The sequence below is a fragment of the Stenella coeruleoalba genome, assembly GCF_951394435.1.
Source record: "Stenella coeruleoalba genome assembly, chromosome: 6".
Classification (NCBI taxonomy): domain Eukaryota; kingdom Metazoa; phylum Chordata; class Mammalia; order Artiodactyla; family Delphinidae; genus Stenella; species Stenella coeruleoalba.
This window is the reverse complement of record NC_137151.1, coordinates 75,063,863-75,087,301: the sequence shown is the minus strand read 5'-3', so window position 1 is coordinate 75,087,301 and position 23,439 is coordinate 75,063,863. Positions and strand designations below refer to the sequence as shown.

General features: G+C 33.7%; 1 protein-coding gene across 3 annotated transcripts in view; it reads left to right on the top strand.

Annotated features, from left to right (window-relative positions):
* Window positions 1-22,444, top strand: part of LOC307188265 (pre-mRNA-splicing factor CWC22 homolog) — a 55,908-nt gene extending 33,464 nt beyond the window's left edge. For all 3 annotated transcript variants that reach the window (XM_079925191.1, XM_079925192.1, XM_079925193.1), the window contains exons 6-17: window positions 869-997; window positions 2,538-2,706; window positions 3,091-3,144; window positions 5,370-5,505; window positions 5,596-5,802; window positions 5,893-5,955; window positions 10,181-10,285; window positions 11,552-11,633; window positions 15,230-15,290; window positions 19,023-19,100; window positions 19,729-19,881; window positions 22,020-22,444. In XM_079925191.1, coding sequence (XP_079781317.1) covers window positions 869-997; window positions 2,538-2,706; window positions 3,091-3,144; window positions 5,370-5,505; window positions 5,596-5,802; window positions 5,893-5,955; window positions 10,181-10,285; window positions 11,552-11,633; window positions 15,230-15,290; window positions 19,023-19,100; window positions 19,729-19,881; window positions 22,020-22,151 — 1,369 coding nt within the window. In that variant the 3' untranslated portion in view covers window positions 22,152-22,444. The remainder of the gene's footprint in view (window positions 1-868; window positions 998-2,537; window positions 2,707-3,090; window positions 3,145-5,369; window positions 5,506-5,595; window positions 5,803-5,892; window positions 5,956-10,180; window positions 10,286-11,551; window positions 11,634-15,229; window positions 15,291-19,022; window positions 19,101-19,728; window positions 19,882-22,019) is intronic.
* The last annotated feature ends 995 nt before the right edge of the window (window positions 22,445-23,439 follow it).

The window sequence follows — 23,439 nt, the reverse complement described above, 5'->3', positions numbered from 1 at the left end:
TATTCTAAGAAGTTCATTCCCTTCACCAGACTGCCAGAGAAGTATAAGGAAAAAGAAAAGTTAAGACTTTCTTCAGTTGAAATCATATTCCACAGAGAAATAATTATAAAAAACATAGAATTTTAGAGCTTTGAAAGACCCTTAGATATTACCAAGTTCATTGTAAAGAAACCCAGTTAGACTAAATAATTTACCTAAGCTCTAAGTTAAAAAACAGTGTAGCCATCTAAGATTCAGCTGATAAACCTGTGGGTACTGCCTAAATATAGAGATGTTCTTTAAGATACTTTGAACAGTCTTGCAGCCCCATGATTTCGTATGACTCTCCCTTTTTCTGTAATTAATACTGTTTCTTTATGGTTTACAACACTTAATTTTGTTTTCTTGTCATGCTTTTGAGAAGGGACATAATAATAATTTCTTTTTCATGGCTTATATTTAGGTATTTCATATTGTAATTTAAAATAAGAAATAGTTGCTTTTATTTTAAAACATTTCCTTTGAAGACAAGTTTAAGTAAATTGTTATAATGTAAAATAAGCATGTACTGAATCTAACGAATAAATATTATAAACTACAGTATTCATGGACATAAGAACAAAATGTTATCCTTACATATCCTTGTATTACTTTATTATGTTATTAAAAGGAATTAGTCTGTACCTGAGTATCACATTTACAGAGAGTAAAATATGGTTTAGGATATAATCTGTGTATCTACATGGTCATATATTTTACTGCACTTTGGGGTCACTTTGTGAAAATGTTGAAAGTAAAGGAACGCTAAGTATTTTTTATGTTATTATAATCTCTTGGTATTGTAATTGTTGAGTAAGTTTTCCTCTTTATTAAAATCAATTCTTTTTAGCTTAGCATACCAGAGGATGAGCTGGGAAGCCCTAAAGAAGTCCATCAATGGTCTGATCAACAAAGTCAACATTTCCAATATTGGTATTATTATTCAAGAACTTCTTCAAGAAAATATAGTTAGAGGAAGGTAAGCATCAGCTATTTTATTCGTAGTATTTCATAGTACTTTTTCAAAGGAACATAATATCTACATGAATAATAATCATTGATTTATTATGCTACTTAATTTCAAAGGAAGTTTCAAGGAATATTTAAAATGCAGTTCCTGTAAAAATGTAAGCTACTAACAGATAACATACTCCACTGTTAGAGATTATGTGGAATTTTTACTTTTTAAGAAGCTTTGATGTCACATAATGATTTTTACACGTATATTTGTTTACTGAATACTTCCAATAATTTTAAACTCATGAGTAATAATAAACATTTAATTTTTTTATATATACGTAAAGTGCTACCTCAGACCAGTTTAATTTCTGATGAAAGCAAAGTGGGAATGTGAACGAAATGAGAAAGATTAGTAATAAATTTTAGAAAAGCAGAAGGGAATAACAACCATTTTCTGTGTGGTTTTTAAGTAGTTGTGATATTTTAAAGGGTCAGGAAATAGACATATTCTGTATTCTATTTATTATTTTAAAATCTGAGGGCTGTTTTCCCATGTCATTTCATAGGACCTTGATTCATCATCTCAAAACATTGGGGATATAAAGTAAGGTGTAGCAGATTGTGGGAGTTAGTAAGGTGACCAGGAGGCAGCCACTGTCCTCCGAGGTAGGGAAGAGCTCTCACATTTTACTCAGAAAGAACAGACTCAGAGAAGGGTAGATTAAGATCTTACAGTTTATAAGCTGAATTCTCTTTTCTCATTTTCTATTGTAGTGATTCAGATGTCATACCTAAACCTGATAATTATAAAGACATTGTTTTTGTGCCTTTTGACAATCCAATAATTATTTGTCATTACATTTCTAAAAATAACTCTTCATTTAGCCCACTTTGTATCTCTCCTCTTATCAAATATATGTAGAAACATGCCCATTTCAAAATGAGTTAGAAGGTAGAACCTTTTATTTTCCTGTCCTTGATTTAGCGTTATTTTTGCAGTGCTTTGATTATGTCTTTATCTCTCTTAGGAGAATTCCATATTTCCACTTTTATTTTCAAGAACAATAGACATACACCTATCTTTAAAGATGGAAACCGCCCAGATTTGTCTTTAATCCCAGAATTAACTTATACGAATGATGGGCCCATAGTGGAAATTTTACTTTAAGTTCAGTACTTTTGAAGCAGGTTTTTCTCCCTTTATTTTTTTGATAAAGTTAAGCAAATTAATACAAGAAGTTAAAAACTCAAATTCATGATTAGGTGTAATGAACAGGAGCTGGAAAAGAGAAATTATACTTAGAAAAATTTTTGAAAACAATATTGTATTAAATCTGTCTATTTTATATATATACAAATTGAAAATTGTTTCCTCAAAACCAGTTTTTATTTATTAGTAAGATAAACTCTTCCCCTAGATAAGAGCGGTGAAAATTTAGTCCTGATTTAGCTTTTATGATGATTTACAGAGTAGTATAGCTGGATTTTAACTGAGTGTTTTTTCCTTCTAATTAAACTGGTAATTATTATTGACTCCCTTTCTTTTCTCTTTTAATCAGAGGCCTGCTATCCAGATCTGTTTTGCAAGCACAGAGTGCTTCTCCAATCTTCACCCATGTTTATGCAGCATTAGTGGCAATTATCAACTCAAAATTTCCACAAATTGGAGAATTAATCCTCAAAAGGTTAATTCTTAATTTTCGAAAAGGCTATCGGAGAAATGATAAGGTATGTATAATGGACTTGTAAGTAGGCTGCTACACATGGCAGACTAATAAACCAGCATCAACTGTAGTGAGCAATGTTGATTTCTATGTAGAAATTCTTTTTAAAATTGCATGTTTCATTAGAACTTTTTTCTAGTAAATATTCCTGGCCTCTGATAATGAGCAGCAAAAATGATGGCTGTTAACTGTTGAATTATAACTGTTGATCCAGAAATGGCACCTTTTCATATGTATTAGTTTTTATTTTATAACTTTCTTACAAGTTAAAATTACCTTGCGTGTTACATATTTTAAGGAGAGTATGTAAGTGAACTGTAGATTCTGTAGATAAATGAAAATTGGTTTTAGTTTATAGATTAACTTTGTTCCTACTTTCTCTTTTCAGCCACTTTGTCTGACAGCTTCAAAATTTGTGGCACATCTTATTAACCAAAATGTGGTAAGTAATTAATTTCAAAATTTGGTTCCATTCAGTGGCATTAGACCACAGGCTTGATGCCACTTCAGTGACATCTTTGTTTTGATTTATAGTCCTTTGGAAAAGTGTGTTGAATATTTTAATTTTAGAACTATAATAAGTGCATTTTTTAATATAAAGAGGAACCCAGAACAAGTGTTTTATCAAATTTATCTAACTCTTAATACTGTACATGGTTACTTTACTACATATTTTTCCTTCAAAGAGTGTAATGTGTTGGGTTTTTCTTTTTCTTTTTTTTTTTTTTTACTTATTTACTTATTTATTTGTGGCTGCATTGGATCTTTGTTGCTGCACGCGGGCTTTCTCTAGTTGCAGCAAGTGCGGGCTACTCTTCGTTGCGGTGCGTGGGCTTCTCACTGCAGTGTCTTTTCTTGTTGCGGAGCACGGGCTGTAGTTGCACGGGCTTCAGTAGTTGTGGCTCGCGGGCTCTAGAGCGCAGGCGCAGTAGTTGTGGTGCACCGGCTTAGTTGCTCCGTGGCATGTGGGATCTTCCCGGACCAGGGATTGAACCTGTGTCCCCTGCATTGGCAGGCGGATTCTTGTCCACTGTGCCACCAGGGAAACCCGTGTAATGTGTTTTTATTTAAAAAGTTGCTATTTCTTCTTTTCCCTGTACCTAAGTGTTCATGAAAACCTAATAGCTGATATTCTTTAAAAAGAATGCTGTTTCCCACAACTGCATAGTATATGTGTATATTCATATATATAACTACATAGTATATGCATATATTCATATATTCTTAGAATCAGTTTATAAAATATTGTAGATTAAATAATTTTAATCTATTTTAAATGCAGAAATTTATCATTTTATTATTTAGTTTTTGTTTTTATTTTCTTCCACTGTTTGAGAGTTTTGATTTAGCTCCATTTTAAACGTGAAAATAGTAAACTTGCTCTTGTTCATACTCACAGTTTTCCTTCAGATATATACTGTTGTTTTTAAAATTATATCTATACATAAGGAAGAATTTTGAAGTCACACTTAATCTTATTTCTCTAACATTTAATAATATTTTAGTTTTTTCCTATATGAAATTCTTTCCACTATTCACTTTAAGAAACCTTTTAGATTTTAACCTAGTCATATTATTACAGTGATAATTTTCTACTTAAGACCATGGAAACTTAATTTCACATGTCTGTAAACCTAATTTCATAATCTGTAACAGCACAGATATTATGTTTCAGTTTTTGAATGTATATTACACTTATATTGGAGATATTTTTGGCATTGACATAAACCAGTTAAAATGATAAATATTTTAAATCTTCCAAACTGTGGTACTGGGCAATGTTTTCTTGTCCCTAACGTAAGACTTCAACCTCGCCTGCCTTTCCAAAATAAAAGCAGTATGTAATTTTGATGTTGTGCTAAATGTAAGAGGATATTTTCCTGTGTTGAGATTTGGATTTTGTTTCTCTCCATCTCAAATAAGAGTCTAGTTTTAAAAAGGCATATATATGGTCTTTTGAACATGCTTCCTAAGTCCATTTTCTTTTACAGCAAAGCTTGTCAGTAGACCTTTATTCCCTCTCTACCTGGCATTGTTTATAAAATTCTAAATTTTGACCATGGCCAGTGTAGAGTTTGATTTAATTAAAAATAGGAGTATTCAAAACTGTTGTTGTATGCTATAAATTACTGGAAAGATATTTTCTGAGAAAATCAGTATTCATGTAACTTAAGAACTATTTGCTAACAGTTGCTGAGAGAATGAATTGGGAAATGGATATAGAGTTGTGGTCATGGAGAAGGATATAAAAAGAATCATGTTACTGTTCTGTATATAGTAATTATGAAAATATCTCAGATTAAAAATTAGTAAATGACTTTTTAACTTATATTTTGAGGTTAATTATGGCATTTCCTATAGCTAATATATATTTCCTATATAGAGAGTGTAAGGAGAATATTTCTTCTGGAGATAAATCATATAATTGTATTCAGTGTAGTAAATTAAGACTTTTGGAAAAGTCCTCAGAAAATTCTTAACAGATGCATAATGGACGTGAAAGAAAAATTGTATCCCATATTTGGAGTATTTTTATGTACATTATAAATCTTTGCTCATCATCATCTAGCAAAAGCTAGATTTACTAATTTTTAAAATGACCGTCAGTAGTAGATTAATATATGTAAAAGCATTTTCTCTATTCTATGTGTCTTCATTCTGTTCAAGGCTCATGAAGTTTTATGCTTAGAAATGCTCACTTTGCTCCTGGAAAGACCAACAGATGATAGTGTTGAAGTAGCTATTGGTTTTCTTAAGGAATGTGGTCTCAAATTAACACAAGTGTCACCAAGAGGAATCAATGGTAAGTATTTATCCTTGGTTTGATATTGAGCTTTTATTTGAGTATTGTAATATGTATTGCTTAGTTTATTTTCTTTCGGCTTAACTTTAGCTATATTTGAACGTCTTCGAAACATTCTCCATGAGTCTGAAATTGACAAAAGAGTTCAGTATATGATTGAAGTGATGTTTGCTGTAAGGAAGGATGGATTCAAGGACCACCCTGTTGTTCTAGAAGGACTTGACTTAGTGGAAGAAGATGATCAGTTCACCCATATGCTCCCTCTGGAAGATGACTATAATCCAGAAGATGTTCTTAGTAAGTCAGGGGTAGGCGTTGGGAAGTGGAGTACAAACAAATGTAAATACAGAAAATAAACACTAACTTAACTTTTAATTTTTTTTTGAGATGTTTTCAAGATGGATCCTAATTTTATGGAGAATGAAGAGAAGTACAAAGCTATTAAGAAGGGTATGTAGAATTTTACAAAATAATTTCCTTTGGATAAGTAGAAGCAGTTTATGTAATTATGTAATACTGATAGAATGGTATAGATCACTGACTGCCACCTATTGAAATATTTGCTCTGTGAAGCCATTCTCTTCACTGTTTGCCCATGCATTATTTTTCTCTCTAGTGCTTATCCATGGTATTAGTTCATTCTAAATTATTTAATTTTCCCTCTCCTCTTTCTATTTAATTATTCAGCTCTTAAGCTTCATCCCTCTTAAGAAATATTCATGTATTACCAATGGCCTTTATTTAACTTAAATTGCCACCCAATTTAACATTCAATTCAGTGCTGTACTTTATTATAAAGTTCTATACTTCATTATTTGTTGAGGGCAGGTTGATATTTTTCTGATAAAATCAGTCACAGTGCTAGATATGGTATTGGTATTTAATATACTTAATAAATGGATAAATTGATTATTTTATCATTTGTACATCATTAGTATATTATAAGCACTAACTTTGTACAGATACTGGTTTGTATTTTGTTTTTGCCATTACTAGCTTAGTCACCTAGAACAAATTGCTTGTTTGATGTAATGTTACTTGTTTGTGTAAGGATAAGTAAAACACAGTGTTTTATATTGCCACAGAGCATGTATTTAGACACTGGTACTGGGTGTTTTTTTTGGTTTTTTTTCATGTGTGTCATTATTTTTCTTCTAAAGCTAATATCCAGAGCTACTTATATCATTCTATTATATTCTGTTACATAATTATATATATTATTTTATATATTATAATTATATAATAATTTCATCGGTTTTTTTACCTTGAGTTGTGATTTTACCTGACAAATACTTGCAGCTCTGAAAGCTCCTAGGAAGAGAGAGCAGAGACGTAGAACTCTTGTCATTGCTGCGTTCTATGCTTTAGTCATGCTTAGAAGTGAAATGTTGACGGGTAAAGGTGTAAGAAGCTTCCAGTTTTATATGTTATCCTAAAAATCTGGTACAGCAAATATGTTTCTCTCTTTAGTTGCTGTTTTCCTAGGTGGGGGTTTCACTGCAACAGCCAGATTCCTTTTTCTCTAATAAATTTAGTTTTCAAACATGCAGAAACCCCTTAAACCCATTTTCTTCTTTTCTTATGAACTTCTTTTTCTACTGTCTCCCTAAAAGATGGCAAATGATTTTGTGGAATTCTTAGTATACCTGGTATGGTTTTGTTTATTTATTTATTTTTTTTGAACTTGGAAATTCCCCATCCATTTCTTTGGGCTCTTGGCAGTTGGCCAAGAAAGTTGTACTTTTCTTTATTACAACATTTCTTAAACTCTGTGGTCTCGAGATCCCTTTACACTCTTCAAAATTGTTGAGGACTCCAAAGAGCTTTTGTTTATGTGAGTTGTATCTGTTGACATTTACTTATTAGAAATTAAAACTGATAACATAAAAAATATTAGATGATTTCGAAATAATAATAAACATAGTACATATTTGCCTGTTACATGTTTTTATGAAAATAACTACAAAAAGAAATTTAAGAAAAAGAATAGCATGTTTTATATATTTTGTGCAGTTTAATGTTTGGCCTAATAGGAAACAGTTGGATTCTCATATTGTTTCTGATTTCAATCTGTTGCAGTAGGTTGTTTTGATTGAAATATATGATGGAAATTTAGCCTAACCACAGATACGTCGTTGGAAAAGGAGGAGTATTTTAATAGCCTTTTCAGAATTATAATTGTGTATATTTCTCTTTAATACTATTCCAATCAATATTTAGTAGCTTCTTAATGATTTAATTGCATTGTGAAACCTGAAACAATATCCACAAATTTTCATACTTTGTTAACATTAAAATCCATTGGCCTGTCACTTTGAATGGATCTTTTACTCATGCGTGATTTCATAACATGTTGCATTGGTCATTTGGAAAATACTGATTCACTGAATTATTCACATCTTCCAAGTATTAACTTGTTAACATTTTCAAAATTGACACATTAATACAATGTCAAGAAATCACATTTATTCATATTACCACCTATCTTATCAGAAAAGTCTAAGTATTGGGAAGCTGTCAAGCTCACAGGGATGGATACAAGTTTTCCAAAATTCTAATTTCCTCTTGAAAACTCTTAATTTGATCATGGTGGCAAATACCTGAAAATACCTATGTTCATTTTCCTTGAAATGATAGTCTCACTTTGTTTATATTTGAGAAAATGTCTGGTAAATACCTAACAACTCTAGTTTGTCTGCCATTCTTTCAAGTAAAAATGAAAAATATGGCTAATTCATCTTGCAACTCAGTCACACAAGTGCTTTTCCTTGAGATAGCCACCACGGTTGTACATTTGTCTTTAACAGAAGTGCTATATATAAACTCCATATTTTCTTACTCAGACTATTATAAATGCCAATACTCAAGGGCTAAGATTTAACAAAATTAATAATTTTATATTTTTTCTTCAAGGGCATTCTTAAATGAAACTGTGTGTGTGTGTGTGTGTGTGTGTGTGTGTGTGTGTGTGTGTGTGTGTGTGTGTGTGTGTGTGTGTGTGTGTGTGTGTGTTTCCCCCTACTACAATAGTGTGGCAGTAAAGAATACAATGACTGCTACTGCAGTTCAATACCTTGATTTTGCTCAAGATGCAGCAAGTTTTAACCCTTCTTGCTTTTGCATCATCATTTCAGATGTCAGCACAGTGAAAAGGCAGATAATATCTTGGTATTATTATGAAAATAGTTTGACCTCACAGACTACCTGACAAGTCTCAGTGATTCCCCCCAGGACTCACAGACCATGCTTGGAAACCACTGCTTTATTCAGTTAATAAAATCCAGTTGTCATGGCCTAAGTGATTTCAGTAAGTAGATCTTAAAGTGAAGAGATAAGGAGAGGATGATGTAAATGACTAGACAATCCATTTGACCTTAATTCTTTCAGAAAATGTTCTAGAGTTGGCATTAAAAAATGGCTGCAGCAGGAAGTGGGCACAGCTTTAGTAATTAGCACCTTAGAGTGACCCAGGTGTACTTGTGTTTTAGGTCTTACAGCATTTGGGAAAACAGCAGGAGTGCCTGTCTTCCTACTATTGAATACTAAACAGTTTCCTCTTTTAAAGGTCTGTCTAAGCCACTTTATGTCATAATAAACTAGACACTTAAGATCACTTCTTGAAGTCACAATTTGTTAGAAGTATTCTCAAGGAGACTTGTGCGCCAGCTAAGGCCTGAATGACAACTCTCCATTTTTGTAAAATGATTTGTTTCTCACAGTAGGAAGTTCTCTGCTAACATTAAGTATTACATGTGGCTCCTGATGTATATTACTTGGTTAAATATAAGGAAATTAGAATTTTCCTAAAACTTAGTTGACCCCCAAACTATATTAAGTCCTGTCTGATTATAATAAAAATGCAAAAGTGAATTGTTGTCTAGGTTTGTAAAATCTTTGTCAGACAGATAGAGCACATACCATTGGGCAAAATACGATTCTGGTTTTTGTCATTTATTACTATTAACATGATGACAGGCCTTATGTAGTCTCTTATTTACATCACTGTTTTCGCCCAGTTCTTAATGTGACATGTATTTTAAGAAATGATATTCCAATGAAGTGCTCATCTTACCAGTTTTTCTTAAAGGCCTTTAAACTTCCATTTCTATTGTACATATGCAAAGTCTATGGATTGTAATGTTCTATTTAATAAGTATATATTTTAATAAAAATCTCACCACTATTTATGTAAAGTGAATGCTAAATTACACAATTTTTTCTTCTCCCTTCTTTGTCTTTCAAAAAACATTCTTAGCCTAAATTCTTGTTTTCTATAGCTAGCCTTAGCTTCTTATGATAAATTATCTTCTTTCTGATGATGAACTAATATTTTGACTCCGATATGCTAACTTCTCTTCCTAATTTATTGTTCCAGTGCTCTTGCTCTTTTGGAAAACCTTCATCTGCTTTTTCTTTGTTCTTCTCATCCCTTGCTTGTTTCATGGCCACTTTCTATCTGGCAGAAGAATTACACATATGGCTTTCTCTAGTCAAATTAGTTACAATGCTCTGTGAACACTCAGGCAATAACATACGGCCTGTGTGATCATCTTCACTGGTTGATAAACTGTTACACCACTGTGGGTTGCAGTGAACTGAGAATTATCTTCTTGGAATGAGATGCATTTATATCCCTTGCTCATTCATATTTTCTAAACCTACTTTTTTCTTTTAGAAATTCTTGATGAAGGAGATAGTGACTCAAACACAGACCAAGATGCTGGGAGTAGTGAAGAGGAGGAGGAAGAAGAGGAGGAAGAGGGAGAAGAAGATGAAGAAGGTAAAAGTATAGCTTATTCAAATGAAACTGTAAAATACTCCCAAGGTAATCTGCTGTACTCCTCTAAAACAGTGGCTCTTAATCTGTGGAGGGTTGCAAGCGATGCTGCTGGCATCTAATGGGTGAAGGCTAGAGATGCTGTGAAACATCCTGTGAGTCATAAGACTGCCCCCCACAGCAAAGTATCAGTATTGGCAAGGTTGGAAGACCCTGCTCGGAAAGTATTAAACAAGGAAATTCATTTTTTAATATCAACATAATTTTAACTTGACATTTTATGACTTTGGTTATAAACTCTGAAAAGGGTACATTCATGTTGAGGGCATGTGATTTATGTTACCCTGACATGAATGTAACAGATGAGAGTGACTAGATATTTGCTCTTTATGTTGGAAAAATAGAGTGGAGAGGCCCAAAGCTATACTTGAACAGAAGCAGGCATGATGTTCTTCCTCTTCAGCTTTGATTATATTATTTCACAGGAAAATAAGCTCAGAACTTTACTTTGGTTAAGTCTCAGTTAAAACATCAGAACATAACACTGGTCAATATTTACTTACGTTACATATTTGAAAATATTAAAAGTATATCTTTCCCTTTTAGGGCGTAATGTTCTGTCTTAGAGTATAGTAGCTCTTCTACAACATAGTTTATAAAAATGAGTTTGATTTTTTCCAATGTCTTCCTCATTTAAAACATCTCCTAACCATGTACTACATTTATTTAACTTCAGCATTTCTTTGTTTTAATGTGAAAATACTATTCAAATAAAAACTATTAAATGTTTATAAGGAAAGTTTTCATGCATTAGGTAAGAGAAAATTTTAACAAATATTCATATTACTGTTGGACCCATTAAACCTGTCATGATGATCCAGTGTTCTCTGAAACTGAATTTCTACCCATAAATTACAGTTCTTTCAAATTATCAAGGTAACGGTTTGTAAATATGGAAATAATGTTTTACCAAACAACAGCATGAGTGCAGCCTTTTATAATGTCTAAATGAGCAGGTGACACAGAAACAAAAATAGTTTTCCTGGCTTGGTTCTGGACTTCTTTGAGGTGAATAAACTTATTAAAATACTCTAAGATACGGCAAAAGCCTAGAAATAGTTACTTTGAATTCTGGAAATACTTATACTGTAGAAGAGAGTGTTATTAAACTCATAGATTCTAAATAGATTATGAAAATATTATACAGGGATACATTTTCAGTTCATATTTATTTGTGTAGTTTTATAATTTTGTTATGTTTAATTTCAGGACAAACGGTGACTATTCATGACAAAACAGAAATTAATCTAGTCTCATTTCGTCGTACAATTTATCTTGCTATTCAGTCAAGGTAAGGTACTGTAGATCAGTTCATCCTTATTTTTGACAGGGGATGGGCAAGCAGATGGGATTTTTAGAATCTGTTAACAGAAAACTAGACACTATTGCAGGGAGTCTCAAACTACTTGCCTCTACCCCCATCCCAAGCCCCAGTTAATAGATTCCTGCTGTTGGTTCTTCACTTCAAGAGCAAATTGTCTTTACTTATCTGTTGCGTAATTAAATGTTTTTCTTTTTAAAGCTATGTCATTTCTTATGTTTAAATATCACTAATAACCTGAAAACAATTCTACATTACAGAGTTAGCACAGTGTTTAATTGTGTAGTGGAAGTTTAATGTTTTATTTTTTTTTAATTTGGTTTCTAACTCTGGCTCTAAGCAGAGAAACACTGTTATGATGACGTTTGGACACTTGACTTGTTGTGCAAATGGAAATGAATATGAACGGAAGTAGGAATTAGGAAGGTTTTAAGGACCCTTTGAAGTAATGTTAAGCAAGAACTACTGTGATGTCATGAAAACAACCTATTCCCTTTGAAGGCAGGGACTTTGGTTTTAAAGAGAAATAAATGAAAATATTAAATGCTTAGTACATCTGTTGTTTCGAATGGTAATCAGCCTATTGATTTAGTGGGCACCGTGTATATTTTACAGTGGAGAAGGAATATTTTCTCTGTTTTGTTTTGTTACTAGGTTTTGTATATTTCCATTTAGTATGATGTAATAGCAAAAATGATTCATAAGTAGGAGTCGTCTTGTTTTCAGTCTGTCTGAAAACTTTTTGGCTTAGATTCGTCTTCAAAAAGAGAAATGTTAAACAGCAAAACATTGCTAAGAAATTTTTTTGCTTTACCCTTACATGTTTCTTTGCCTTTCACATGAAAGGAAAACCTATTAAATGTTTTTTTATACAAACTTAAAAGTGAGAAATTTTTGTTTTAAGTAGCTATTCTTAGAGTTTGACCTTTTATTTGTTTGTCCTTTTTTTTAGAAATTCAATAGTAATCAGTTGTAAAGAGCAGATTCACTGCTTTAATATTGCTATTAACACTAACTTTGAAGAGTCACAGTGGAGCTCTTTGAATTATTATTTAAAAGAAACTTTGTTTTTTAAGCGATCTAACCTTGATAACCTCTGAATCACACAAAAAGATTTGAAAAACTAAAACATTAGACAAGTGACAGCCACTATTATATAGTGGCACCAATTCTAATAACAGTACAATAAGTACTGTCTTATGTGTTATTTGTTAAGAGTCTCAGCCCCTAAATGCCTAGTAAAAATAATTTTAGGAAGTAAACACAACTTTGATAAAAAGGTGTTTAAAGGACTTGGTTGGGAGACTCACGTAATGGGATTATAAAATGTGAAAAAGTTACGAAACAAATATTATTCTAGATGAATAAGTAATGTTGGTCATTAAAACAGCTAAAGTGGTTTACTTTATCTTTTTAAAGCAACAGTACTTAGTAGTAATGATGAGTTCAGTTAGATACACGGAAAGATTACTGGTGGAAATTTAAATTGGTGCATTCTTTATGGAAAGCCTTCTGGCAGCATGAATCAGTGGCTTAGTTTGATTGCCATTTGACCCTTCTTTTTCATTGTTTCTCAAAGAAATACATATTGACAGAGAATTATACACAGAATTGTTCAAAGCAAAAAGAGAGGGGGAGAGAGAGAGAGAATCTTATTGCCCAGTATGAATAATCAAAATGTTCAATTTATACCACCATTGAAAATTAGGTTAATGGAGCATTGGTACTGATGTGGGCAAGTGGTCTGATTTATTGTTAGGTGGGGATAAAAACTAATAATATAGACTATATAATACCATGCTGGTAGCATTATCTTAAGTATACAAATAGGAAGGCAGATTCTAGAAATAATACATTAACATAACACCAGTGGTTATCTTGAGAGGAGGTTGGATTATTTATATAAACTGTTCACTTTTGGAAATCTTCTGAACAAAACCAAGTTCTGGCAACTGAACTATTTGGGGATTTTATTTTTTTACTTTCTTTCCTTTTAGACTTGTTGACTGACCTCAACAGTACTCTGATCTTAATGTTCTGGCTCCTTAAGCAGTCTTCTTTTATTTATGGAAACATAAAACAACACAACTAGCTTTGCTATTAAAAATTAGACTTTCCTGGTTGTTCTTGCTTTTAAGTGATGTTGAAGCTGTAGCATCAGAGGGAGGTGGGACTTCAATGTCCTCAACAATTTGAAGTTTCTTAAATTGGAGACATCAACAAACCATTTGTAAGCACGGCTTGAAAACTGGCATCATGTAAAGTCTTTTTTCTTTCCCCTTCCCTCAGTCACTATTAATTTGTGCTAAACCTGGAATTCATTTGGTTTAAAATATCAAGCAAATTTAATTCATTTAATATTTACATTTAGTGCAGCTTCAAAACAGTCATGGTAAGTAGTCACCAAATACTTCTAAAGTAAAACAGGAACAAGGGAAATAGACTGTCATACCTTCTCCCTTATTCTTCACTTACTAGATAAAAGGAAAGTTGTAAAAATTTCCATGACCTACTTGACTTGTTTTTCAGAAATTACAGGATTTTCTTCCTGAGTACTAATTCTTTTTTTTTTTTTTTTTTTGAATAAAAACTAGAAAATATCACATCTTTTAAAATACTTTCTGGTATTGCTGTATTATTGAAATTTATCAACTCCAGTCAACTATTTTAATCTTAGAGCTAGATATTGTTTAATATTATCTGTTGTGAAAGCTCTTTCTTGATAGCTTTCTTTTTTTCTTTTTAGTTTTTTTGAAATTCCATTCTACCATCTTGAATTATTACCCCTTTTGTGTTTATGAAACCCAATCAGTAACAGAAGCTGAGGAATAGAGATGAAGTATAAAACTAAATTCGTACTTATATTTCAGTGGGTGATTATTTTACACTGCTGTTATCAAAAGATATTAGCATTATTCCTGAATCAAGTTCACACTGAGTTTGATAATTCTCTTAAGTGAAGCATATTGAAGATATTTTTCATGTAATTTATATGTGTTGTATAAAAACATTTTTTTCTTTGTAAGTGATTTTGGTTATGTACTGTTTTTATACTTAGTTTTTATATAATGTACAATAGAAGCCCTGTGTTTGGGTATGAATCAAGATAACTTGTAAAGGTGGTGATTAAGCACTGGATGTCATGCTGGGCTCCTGGAACATCTTTTACCTCTTCCTGACTTGGATCAGGAGAAGTGGAAATATTTAGCAGTGTAATAAAAATTTGCTTGCTTTCTGTGGATTTGCACATTCTGGACATTGGATTTGCACATTCTGGACATTGTATATAAATGGAATTATACTGTATGTGGTCTTTATGTCTGGCTTCTTTCACTTAGCATAAGTCAAAGTCCATCCATTTTATACTGTAGTATGTATCAGTACTTCATTCCTTGCAGAGTTAAGAACTATGTCTTTTTTATATATACAATGCAGTAATATGAAATTATAGTAAAAAAATGTTTAAAACAATTATTAAAGTAAGATTTTTATATATGAAAGAGTGCTACAGTTTAAATATGCTGCAGGTTTTTAACCTAATTATTGTGACCATTTTATCTCTACAGTTTAGATTTTGAAGAGTGTGCTCACAAATTGCTGAAAATGGAGTTTCCTGAGGGTCAAACAGTAAGTTAATACTTTTTTTTCTTTAGGAAATATATACTGGTTATAAAAATGGTTAAGACAGTTAATAGGTTTCATGAATTGAAACAGTAACTCAGTACTGAATACTCATTTTTTTAAATGTAGATTTTCTAAAATTTTAAAGTAACTCAAAACTTAGGAGTTCCGAGGTGCTTCATATATGCTACTCATTCCAGTGGCTTAAATTGGCTGTTTGGTTTGGCTTTGGGAAAAGGATGAAGTCTCTCTGAACCACCACACTTCACACAAATTTCTGAGTGGTTGCCTGTAAATCAAATGGTGGCTTAAATACAATAGGAAGTTTGTTCTCTAATGAATTACTGGTTCGTCTACTTTATGCACTAAAACGTTCTTTTGTCATAGAAGTTGTGAAGATCACCATACATGTTGTTACATTACTTTAATTGCATACAGAAGAATCTGTACCAGTTTTTTCATGCATTAATTCATTTAACAAAATGTATTCAGCATATATTGTATGTCAGGCACTCTGCAAGGTGTCAGGGATTCAGCTGGCCATAAAGTACATTTTAGCCCCCTCTTAGCCCATTAGTCTTATAACTAGTTAGTAAACGTCAGTATTCAAAGTATCATAGAACCCTAATTCCAAGGATAATAAAGACTAGATGGGTGTTTTTTTCTAGTTGTATTCTTATGTATATTATTCCCTGTCCATCTGGATTTTAGATCCTTGGAACCTGAGCCAAGGCTTTCAAGGCTTTGTTTTTCACACCTTCCTTTACATGTAGTAGACAGGTGCAGAGTGAATGTATCAGCTCTACTAGGCTGTTTGGTTTCTAGTTCTTCTAAAAGATCTTCTTGACTATCTGAGCTAAGTTAACGTTAAGTGGAGGTCCTTTGTCTTAAGGCTTTAAATATGTTCTGTTACAGGGATAGGCACACTGTGGCCCAGGCTCACTGCCCATTTTTGTAAATAAAGTTTTATTGGAGTGCAGCTGTGCCCATTGGTTGATGTATTGTGTATGGCTGCTTTTGCCCTATAGCAGCAGAATTGACTAGTTGCAACAGAGACTATATGGCCACTAAAGCCTAAAATATTTACTGTCTGGCCTTTTTTTTTTTTTTTTTTTTTTCGGCGGTACGTGGTCCTCTCACTGTTGTGGCCTCTCCCGTTGCGGAGCGCAGGCTCAGCGGCCATGGCTCACGGGCCTAGCCGCTCCGCGGCATGTGGGATTTTCCCAGACCGGGGCATGAACCCGTGTCACCTGCATCGGCAGGTGGACTCTCAACCACTGCACCACCAGAGAAACCCTACTCTCTGGCTTTTTACAGAAAAAGTTTCCCAGCCTTTGTTCAAGAATATAGATTAGTTCTTGAAATGCCATGGTATGGAATTTTGAAAAGAGATTATTCTTTTCAAATTTAAAAAATTATATTTTCCCTCTTAAAATTTATTTATTGGTATATTAATAATAGTGTACCTATTTGTATTATGGTTCACTTGATGTGTTGTCATTGGAAGGGAATAAATTAGTGAATTAACCTTTAAAATTATAATTGAAACTGAAGTTATAGTATGATCTTGTCACATTATTTGAGGAATACAATTAAGTCATTATAAATTTTATTAATATTAATCCAGAGGATAGTTGTTCTAGAACTTAACTTCAACATATTTTGATAACATTTGGAAGAGTGTCTTAGTGCATCTATTTTCGTGCACTCAAAAGACTCTCCTAAAATCACTATGATATTTAATTAAAATGTTAAAGTATTTAATTATTTTATGCCACAGGGAATAACTGTTGTAATTGCACTTAGTCTAAGGAAGAAAGTAATTTGTTTTTCAGGTAGTGCTGACTTTATTAGCAATGCTATCAGCATATTACCATGTTATATTGTTTAAAACCTGATTACCTGTTAGGTTATTGTAAAATACAGTGTTGGTAGAAGAAGTTGAAAATGTATTTTAGTATATCAAATTAACATTATATGGCAGAACTCAGAAAAGCCTCATTTAAGTTTTTAGTACTATATTAAATTTTGACAAGTACATCTCTTCAGAACTTAGACATTTATAAACATTTTAATTGACGCAACTCGTGACTAATTTTTTAAAAAATTATAATAATTTAGTTATATAATTACATCTAAAAATAATCTTATATTGTGAAGGGAGGCCTTTGAGTAGATAGTTTTATAAGTGAATTATCAGCTTCTAGAACAGCACTGTCCAATAGAACTTTCTGCAGTGATGAAAATATTCATATTCTGCACTGTTTAGTACAGTGGCCACTATACTCGTCACATGTCGCTTTTGAGTACTTAAAGTGTGACTGAGAAACTAAAATTTGATGTAATGTTAAGCAATTTAAATTTAAATAGCTATGTGTTGCTAGGGCCTACCATACTGGACAGCACAGTTTTAGAGTGTCTGTTCTGTGCTTCTTCAGGGTCCCCTTGCTTCCTCTTGCACATAGATATTTGCAGTAAATGCATATTGACCTCATTTTTTAAATAATTTACAATAATTGCTTAGGTTGTATCTTAGTAATTATTATATCAAGTGACAAAATGTTACAAAATGTTATCAAGAGACAAAAGTGTCAAAATTCTTAATTGAAGATATAAAGGTAAAATTAAAGTAAAAATGAACTGAAATGTATACATTATATTTTATAAGCTTGGTTTCTGTTTGTGGAAAGCAAATACATTGCAGTTACTGTATTTAAAAAAACTAATTTTAAACTTTCTGATAAGAAATGTTTTGTTGAGAAATATATTTAGTTAATTCTACAGCAGTGCTCAGGGTTAGGGGTAGGGTTATGCCTTTTTTCATTTTGTCTCCATTGATTTGTCCACATTTCCTGAGTTTCTTCACTTATGAAATTTCTATAATCAACACATATTTCATTAAGGTTATTTCAGGAATTAGTAAATAATATTTATTTGTTAAAGTCATTTGTGATGATGGTATTTCCTGATCCTGGATTTATTCTTGCATTTCTTAGTTCAACAGAATTTTCACAAAGGAGTTTTCAAGGCCCATAAATAACTGATTGGACAGTGTGTTATTATAGCAGTTATGAAATGATTCCATCTATTTATAGAGATTCATCTATTGACAGATCTATATGTATAACATTTATTTTGAGGCTAAAAAACTTAGCCACAAAGGTCTTTTTTTGTTGTTGCTCTTTTAAATATATTTTCTTCTTTATCAGCCAGAGGGTCATTTACATTAACATTGAAGCTGTGCCCATGTATGCTTCTGTAAAGACTCACCATGTTCTGCCTTCTCCATACTAACAAAATATATTCCTTCATAATTGGGTTTAAATCTTTGGAAGATGTATAACTGAATTGTTATATGTCATATTGGTGATCTATATTTAAAAGACTTCTGTGTAGAATCTTTTTAGAATACAGTATATTCAGTCTCTTTTTGATGTATCTGTTTCCTATACTAGGTTTTCATGAAGTGGTTCATACTTACATGAATTTAGAATTTTATAATCAATCTAATTAGCATAAATGACTATGGAATTTCTGTCAGGCAAACAGAAGACTTTAAAAAACTATAGGCTTGAATAGATTGAATTTTTTGTTTTGTCTGCACAACTAAAGTTCACAGAGTTTTGTGTTTTTAAAACCTTATTTAAAAATTCAGGCTGTCTCTATCATATTGATAAATTATCATATAGCATGGATTCACTGTGTTTTGAATCATTAATGTAATTGTTCTCCAAATAGAAAGAACTGTGCAACATGATACTTGACTGCTGTGCCCAACAAAGGACATATGAGAAATTTTTTGGCTTATTAGCTGGGGTGAGTTCCAACCTCATTTTTCTTGTTGGATTTTGATGAAATCACAAGGGTAATTCTTAACATGAGTATTGCGAATTAATGTGTCTGCTTTGTTGCCTGGTCTAGTAACATATCTTCGCTGAAAGCAAATTGTTCTTCCCTTCCACAGGTTTCCCACTCTGCAGCTTCCTCCTTTCCCACTTCATTTTTGTAGCGCCTTAATACTACGTATTACTCTTCCAGAACTTTGAGAAATTCCACATGCTTTGTAAAATTTCCCAAAGAGGACAGTTAAATGCTGTCTTTTCAAAATTTCACAGCAATTTCTGAAGTCAAGTACATGCTCAGGCAGCACAAATAAAGCATGAGCTAAAATAATTTTTTGAGTCCAAACTCAACCCACAGAGAAGTATATTTATCTTATACAAATGTGTATGTCTGTGGTCAGCTACATGTATAACTTTGTTTTAGCATATAAATCCCAGGTAGATAGGAGTGATATATATTAACTTCTTTTTTGAGCATCCCATTATACAGCACAAGAAGATTGAGTGATATGATATACAAATATTTATTAACTTTTGATTGAATAAAATTAGTATTTAATATGCTCATAATGGTATTGACATTTTTATTTTTAATTTATTAGCGATTTTGCATGCTAAAAAAAGAATACATGGAATCCTTTGAAAGTATATTCAAAGAACAATATGATACCATCCATCGCTTGGAAACAAACAAATTGAGAAATGTTGCTAAGATGTTTGCTCACCTCTTATACACCGATTCACTTCCATGGAGCGTAAGTAGATAGGTCAATATTTGTACTTCTTTCCTAATCCCCTGTTATTATGAAATAGATATTAAGTATAGCACAGCCATACTTTTCCTATGTAGGAAATGTACTTTAAAATGAAATGTTGAGGGCTTCCCTGGTGGCGCAGTGGTTGAGAGTCCGCCTGCCGATGCAGGGGATACGGGTTCGTGCCCCGGTCCAGGAAGATCCCACATGCCGCGGAGCGGCTAGGCCCATGAGCCATGGCCGCTGAGCCTGCGCGTCCAGAGCCTGTGCTCCGCAACGGGAGAGGCCACAACAGTGAGAGGCCCGCGTACCGCAAAAAAAAAAAAAAAAGAAATGTGGAGCAAACTTTTACTATAACGGCAGTCTTTGAGGTTGTGTTCATATAACATGGGATCAAAAAACTAAGTAGGGACTCCCCTGGTGCTGCAGTGGTTAAGAATCCGCCTGCCAATGCAGGGGACACAGGTTCGATCCCTGGTCTAGGAAGGTCCCACATGCCGCTGAGCAATCAAGCCTGTGCTCCACAGCTACTGAGCCCGCACGCCTAGAGTCCATGCTCCGCAACAAGAGAAGCCACCTCAATGAGAAGCCCGCGCACCGCAACGAAGAGTAGCCCCCGCTCGCCACAACTAGAGAAAGCCCGCACACAAGAACGAAGACCCAATGCAGCCAAAAATAAATCAATTGATTAATTAATTATTTTAAAAAAAGAAAAGCTAAGTAAATAATGTGTGAGTGTAAGAAATACTATCCTGGATGATATTAACAGTCCAAACATTACAGTTCTTTCTGATAGTGATGGCTAGGAGTGTTTTCAGAGAAAATGTAGATTTTCATCTTCTCTGTATACACACGTGTGTGCACACTCATATTCACATACACCAATAGTCTGGTGGCATATGAGCCTCTGAGTTACTGCCTGTTTCCTGACGGAGTAACTGTCAATAGTTCCTCTGGTAAGGACATAAGAGAAATGACTGTTCTGGCAAGATGTATTTTTCTTAGCAGGCATTGAAGTTGGGTAAGTGATAGGGAGGAAGTTCTGTAGTCATAGTTAGAACAAGGAAAGATACTCTCGATGGGGAAATGTACACTGGGTTGGAATTTGAACTGCATTCATTAAGCTGGCACTTAATTGTACAATTACTATTCATTCAACAGCCACTTGTTTAGTCACCAACTCTGTGCCCAGAAAGAGAAACTGGGCATCCAAAATGAATTGTATATGGTCCCTGCTTTCAAGAAGCTTAGTACCATAAAATAGAAGAGGTAAGATGCCCAAGGTAATAATGCAAAATACAAAGTAGTAGGTTAGGCTGAAGGAACTGAAAAATCGGAAAGAAATTATATCCAAGATGGAAGAAAAAAGAGAATCATATTGTAGAATACCACAACCCAGTGGTAGAATGAAGCAGCATCATTGAGCTTATAAATGGTGGATAGAGTTTTGTAATACTTTAAGTACTAAGTGTGTCCAGCTACTTTAATAGGTATTTATAAGCTAACCCAGCAGGCTAATCATAACTTTTACTTTGTTTTTACTCCCTTCTCTGGGAAAATGAAATCAAAGTTTTAAACAATTGAAATAAGTGAGCTCCTGGAACACATCCATAAAAAACTGGAGGTTGCTTTTATTTTTATTTACCCTAAAATTTCTCTCTGTGAGCTTCAGTAAGCCCAATCTTAACTATTCAGAACAAGCCATCACTCTTCGTCTTTACTCGTCTTGTGTACTCTAGTCCTGGACAAAACTGTAGCTTGATGCTTTAAGTGGCATTTTTCCCCATACCCTCTTACACCCATGTTTTGATGAGTGAGTTTTAGGAGCTAATAATCTTAGCATTATATGCTCAAGACAATATTCCTTCCTGCTATAAAAAGCACATTACTCAGGAAAGAGAATGAACTCTATTTCTGTAGCATCTTAACATTTTGGAAATTTGTATGGAGAAGCAGTCTTAAACTTTCCCAAGTAATAATGCGTATCAGCATAAGGGAAGATATTTAGAGATAATTCTAACTGCAGATGAGAGCAAATCGTTAATTTCAAGGGACACTATAAGTTACAGATATTGGTCACTTTGTCTCATCTTTTGAACACCAAGATAAAATTATCGTTTTCTAATTTTGATTTTCAGGTTCTTGAATGCATAAAGCTGAGTGAAGAAACCACTACATCATCCAGTAGAATTTTTGTGAAAATATTTTTCCAAGAACTGTGTGAATACATGGGTCTTCCTAAACTTAATGGAAGATTAAAGGATGAGTAAGTTTATTATTAAGCACTCTTTATTCTTACTGCCCTCGGAGGTTTTCCCCTACTTTAGCAGCCGTAAGTTCACCCTTAGTTGTAAAAATACAAGTTAAGTCCTTAGGACATTCTTTGTCCGTTACACTGTTCTGACTCTGATGCTCTGTGTGGCACAGAACAACGTGAAACTTTTAACGATCGATTAGTTCAAGTAGAGAAAATGCAGAATTAACGCCTCTTTTAGTTTAGTTAGAACATACAAAATTTTTTTTGCATGCTCACTGGAGTTTCCCAGTAATGAGTATTTGTAGTTTTATTTTCATTTTTACCCTAATACTGAGCCAAAGAATGATAATTTTTTTTATTATCAGTGGATGATTGTGAACATATACCAGTGAATATCAGTCCTGTAACTGTTGAAATTATTACACTGAACTAGGGCTTTGTTCCAGGACTATTATGGAATCCCTGTCCCAGCTTCCTTACTTCCTGTGTATTCAGATTGCCCATTGCCATGCACATTGGCTTCTACTCCATTCACACTCCTGAAATCCTTTCAGATTTTTTTCAGTGACCACCTGCCGAGTCCCGCAGTCTTTCTCAGTCCTCATGCCTCGTGACCTCGTGGTCTCACTTACACCGTTGACCACTTGCTCATGAGCTCACTTTCTTATTCTGCCTTGCTCCCCCCAACCTCTCTCTCCTCTTCAGCCTGCCTCTCCGGTATTCGCTAAAGGTCTGTCCTGTGTTCTGCATGCTCTGGGCGGGTCCATCCACTTCTCTTAGCTTCGTATACTTACTTATTGGTCCTTACCTACTTTGCCAGGCTCACATACTCCCTCCCCAGCAAGCCGCACTGCGGCTGCACTGCACCAGTGCTGCGCAGCTGGTTAAGCAAGTCCGGCTCATTCATGCCTCCTTACCTCTGTTACCAGAGCTAGGAATTCCTTCTCTTGTTCTATCCAGCAAACTCGTATTAATCGTTCCTCTTACATTAAGTTACCTTTTTCTATGAAGAATGGTTTTTCCTAACTCTGCAGCTTAGTGCCTTGAATGTAGCACTCAAAACCACATGTCCCGGGCTTCCCTGGTGGCGCAGTGGTTGGGAGTCCGCCTGCCGATGCAGGGGACGCAGGTTCGTTCCCCCGTCCGGGAAGATCCCACATGCCACGGAGCGGCTGGGCCCGTGAGCCATGGCCGCTGAACCTGCGTGTCCGGAGCATGTGCTCCGCGACGGGAGAGGCCACAACAGTGAGAGGCCCGCGTAACGCAAAAAAAAAAAAAAAAAAACACACGTCCAAAACCAC